We start from the raw sequence: 3,837 nt of genomic DNA on the forward strand, positions 1-3,837 counted from the left end.
CCTTACCTAAGCTATGAGTCACTTCACCTTGCCCCCATCAGCCCTAACGACCTACTTTCATGTTTATTACCTTCGTTACTGACTTTCACTTTACAACGTTATTAATCACTTCATATCTTAAATATATTATTAAATCCTCTCATAATTTGTATCTTATCACCTCTTAATCACCTGTTATTAATAATGTCAATTGTATATCTATTATTGCAGCAAGTACCATAATCGCATGCCTATATGAATGAATATCTGTCAAAAGAATTTTAATTTCTAATTTTATTGATCTATGATAATCACTGCCCTAGAACTCTCTGTTCCAAATCATCATCCACTCTATCTCCTATCGATCTACCTACCCCCTTCGAATCGATCCATAGATCTCTACAAAATGTGCCTTGATGAACTCCAAGAAGCATATTCTGCCTTGTCTGAAAGGAGCCCGGTAATCATCCTAGGCGACTTTAATGCAAAGATTGCAGGCCCAAGAGCAAACGTTAACCTTGACCAAAGAGCTAGCATGCTCGGGGAGCTCTTGTCAGAAAATTCACTAATCTCTATCAACATGCAGAGCTTCTGCACAGGCCCAGTGAATACCTTCTATGCATATACAGGAGGCCCCCAGACACCAATTGACCACATCGTAGTACCAACTGAGCTTATGTATATCATCCACTCGGCAGAAGTGATTGATGATAATCCACTCAACGTTTCCGACCATCACCCAGTTGTATGCCTTCTTGCAATTGACCTACCTAGTCAACCAGCTGCAAATCCTCCTATACGTAGACCAGCTTGGAACAAAGCCCTCCAGAACGGCTCAATCAAGGACTACACACATGCAGTCTCTAACTCCCTCTGGGGTAAGCAGCTGCCAGCTCTAGACTGTGACAGGGAAGATATTGAACACCTTACTGATATAATTACTATGGCCCTCACTATGGCTGCGTCTGACTGTCTTCCAGTGAGACATTTCAGGCGTTATCTAAGACCATACTGGAAGGAACAAGTGAAAGACTTCCACGACCTGATGTTATCTTACAGACACAAATGGATTCTAGATGGGAGACCTAGAGGCATGACTTACACTAGCTTCCGTGACTACAAGAAATCCAAAGACAAATTTCGAGCTGCTATGAAAGAAGCTGCAGCACTTTATGAAACAGAGCACTTCAACAATCTTGATAAACTATATGACATTGACCAGAAAACATTCTGGGCTCTCCTCAACAACAGAAACAAGAAATCACACATTTCAACCATAAGTGTATCAGGGAACCATACCACAGATTCCTTGGAAATCTGCCATGCACTCGCTGACCACATGAAGACTATATTCAGCAAAGGGGTAGATGATCACTTTGACCAGAACTTTAAAGACCATCTAGAAGGCAGAGTTGCTGAACTAAAACATTGTACCTCTAACAAGATAATCGACGTCAAGTGCCTTCTGACCTCTCAGTCTGAGGTAAGCAAGCTTTGCAAATCTCTGAAAAACAACAAGGCCTGTGGTTTTGATGGAATCTACTATGAACACTTGAAACATGGAGGCTCAACTCTTCATTATTATCTTTCTGAATTATTCAACAGAATAATCACTACAGGTTCTATCCCATCCCAGTGGAAGAAAGGTATCATCATCCCAATCTTCAAAGGCGGAGGCAAACCAAGGACGTCCCCAGATTCATATAGAGGAGTGACTTTGTTGCCTGTTATGTCAAAACTTTTCGAACAGGTCATAGCGAACCGGATCCCACAATTCCAAGACTCCACGGATTTCCTGATCCTCTGCAATGCGGCTTCCAGAAAAGCCTCTCGTCGTCTCTTCATGCATCATTCCTCCTTCAGGAGACAGTCTACCACTACAAGGAACGGAATGACTCTCTGAAAGTGGTGTTCTTGGACAGTAGTAAAGCCTTCGACACTGTGTGGCATGATGGGCTACTCTGGAAGTTGAAGGAGTTGAACATTCATCCAGGTGTGTGGCGCATTTTCTGCAACACATACCTGGAATGGAAAGTTGTGTTCTTGCCAATAATACTTACTCATCCTGGTTTAAACTCGACCGTGGGTGAGACAAGGTAGCGTCCTTTCTGCTAAACTCTACTTGGTTTACATCAACGAGCTTCTGACAAACCTATCACATCTTAAGAAGGGAGCATTCGTACTGGATCTCCACCTCGCTGCTCCAACTCAGGCAGATGATATCTCACTGATCAGCCCTATCACAGCTCATCTACAATCTATGGTAACAGAGTGCCAGAACTACAGTGCCAAATGGCAGTTCACATTCTCTCCTTCAAAAAGCAACGTATTGGTCTTCAATCCGCAAAAAAAACCAAGTGCAATATCAAACTTTACGGAAAGAAGTTACCTGAAGTGGACAACACAAAGCATCTTGGCATTCTTCTCGACTCACACCTTAGCAGCCACACTCGAACATCAAACGCAAGTTCGAAGATGAAGTCAGCTGCAATGATGCTGATGAAATCAGGCCTACACAACAGTGGGCTGAATCCAATTACCAGCTCCAATCTTGTCAAGTTCAGGTGTCTACCCAAAGCCTTGTTTGGGTGCGAATTGTGGTCAGGTTTGAAAAGAGCGACATTATCACTGTCGAAAGGGCACAACGATTCTGTTTAAAGATGTGTCAGGGGCTCCCAAGAACTACTAGATCTGACATATGTAACTCCCTGATTGGATGGTACTCGGCAGAATCACATATTGACACAAAGAAGCTGTTTTTTCTTGGCTCCTTGTGTAACAGTAAGAAGCACCTACTTTGCTTCAAACTCTTTATCTCACGCCTGTTTGCGTTTAGAAACTGCATATTGAAGACAAGAACAGGATTTATACCAGATATAGTTCATGTACTTGAAAAATACAAACTGAGGCACTTTCTCGAGAATTTTGTCTCCTCCGGCATCTTCATGAGTCAACTCTCCTGGAAGAAGATTGTAAAAGACTCTGTCATGGAATACGAGAAGTCCTCCTGGAACCAACGAATGACATCAGATCCAGATCTCAGACACTTCAGGACATTACACCCTCGATAGAGCCACACCCAGCTTGGCTACTTGCCAAAAGATACCCCTCCTTGAAACAACAATGCATCTTCACAGTACAATTGTGTGCTCTTTGGCGTCCTCACCGTGTGTATGGACCTTGTGATAAATGTAGTGTGAACTGTGCAGACCCCTTGATCCATGTCCTAACAGCGTGTGAAGCTTGTGCTGGCTGCAGAGACCAACTCTGGTGTGACATTATCAACGTGGGCCCGGTGGAGTTGAGCGTGCAACTTCACAACAAGACTGATATGGACCTGGTGTGCAGCCTACTTTCCTGCCGCCCCCCCAGTACTGCTCTCTGGCGAGGAGACTGAGCTGTACACACTGACTGTTGTTAACGGACTCTACGCGACCTGTAATGCATGAATATTCTATGCGCTTCTCTTGTTAACTTAAAACTATCTTAACTTTTCTCGCATTCCCTTGTACTCTCCATTGGAGGAATAAAAGTGTATATATAATACTGTAAGTCGCCATGGTCCCTAGTATGGTGATCTACCTTCAGTTGTTGGCAATCTATAGCCTGTTTTTACATTGTCTCGTCATTTCTAATTCAAATCGTTTAGATGTTAGATTGAAATACTAGTTTTAAATGAATATCTGTCAAAAGAATTTTAATTTCTAATTTTATTGATCTATGATATAATCATTAATTCTTCTCGTCTGAAATGGCTGAAATATTGCCGATGTGGCGATAAATATTAACTCACTCACTCACTGAATAATATATCATTTTTAATCACATCCAGACATTGCCATCATCACATCTTCGCAG

The 3,837-nt window shown here is 42.4% G+C and overlaps 1 protein-coding gene across 1 annotated transcript; it reads left to right on the plus strand.

The window, feature by feature from the left end:
- Window positions 1–385: 385 nt before the first annotated feature.
- On the plus strand, window positions 386–1,882 carry LOC124283645. The gene has a single exon (XM_046719638.1). The coding sequence runs from the start codon at window positions 386–388 to the stop codon at window positions 1,880–1,882; it is 1,497 nt and encodes a 498-aa protein (XP_046575594.1).
- The last annotated feature ends 1,955 nt before the right edge of the window (window positions 1,883–3,837 follow it).

Source organism: Haliotis rubra, unplaced genomic scaffold (assembly GCF_003918875.1).
Source record: "Haliotis rubra isolate DU_JTF1 unplaced genomic scaffold, ASM391887v1 Scf319, whole genome shotgun sequence".
NCBI classification, from domain to species: domain Eukaryota; kingdom Metazoa; phylum Mollusca; class Gastropoda; order Lepetellida; family Haliotidae; genus Haliotis; species Haliotis rubra.

Excerpts from the sequence above, each read along its gene's own strand:
- LOC124283645 (XM_046719638.1), top strand. The coding sequence starts at position 386 with ATGTGCCTTGATGAACTCCAAGAAGCATATTCTGCCTTGTCTGAAAGG.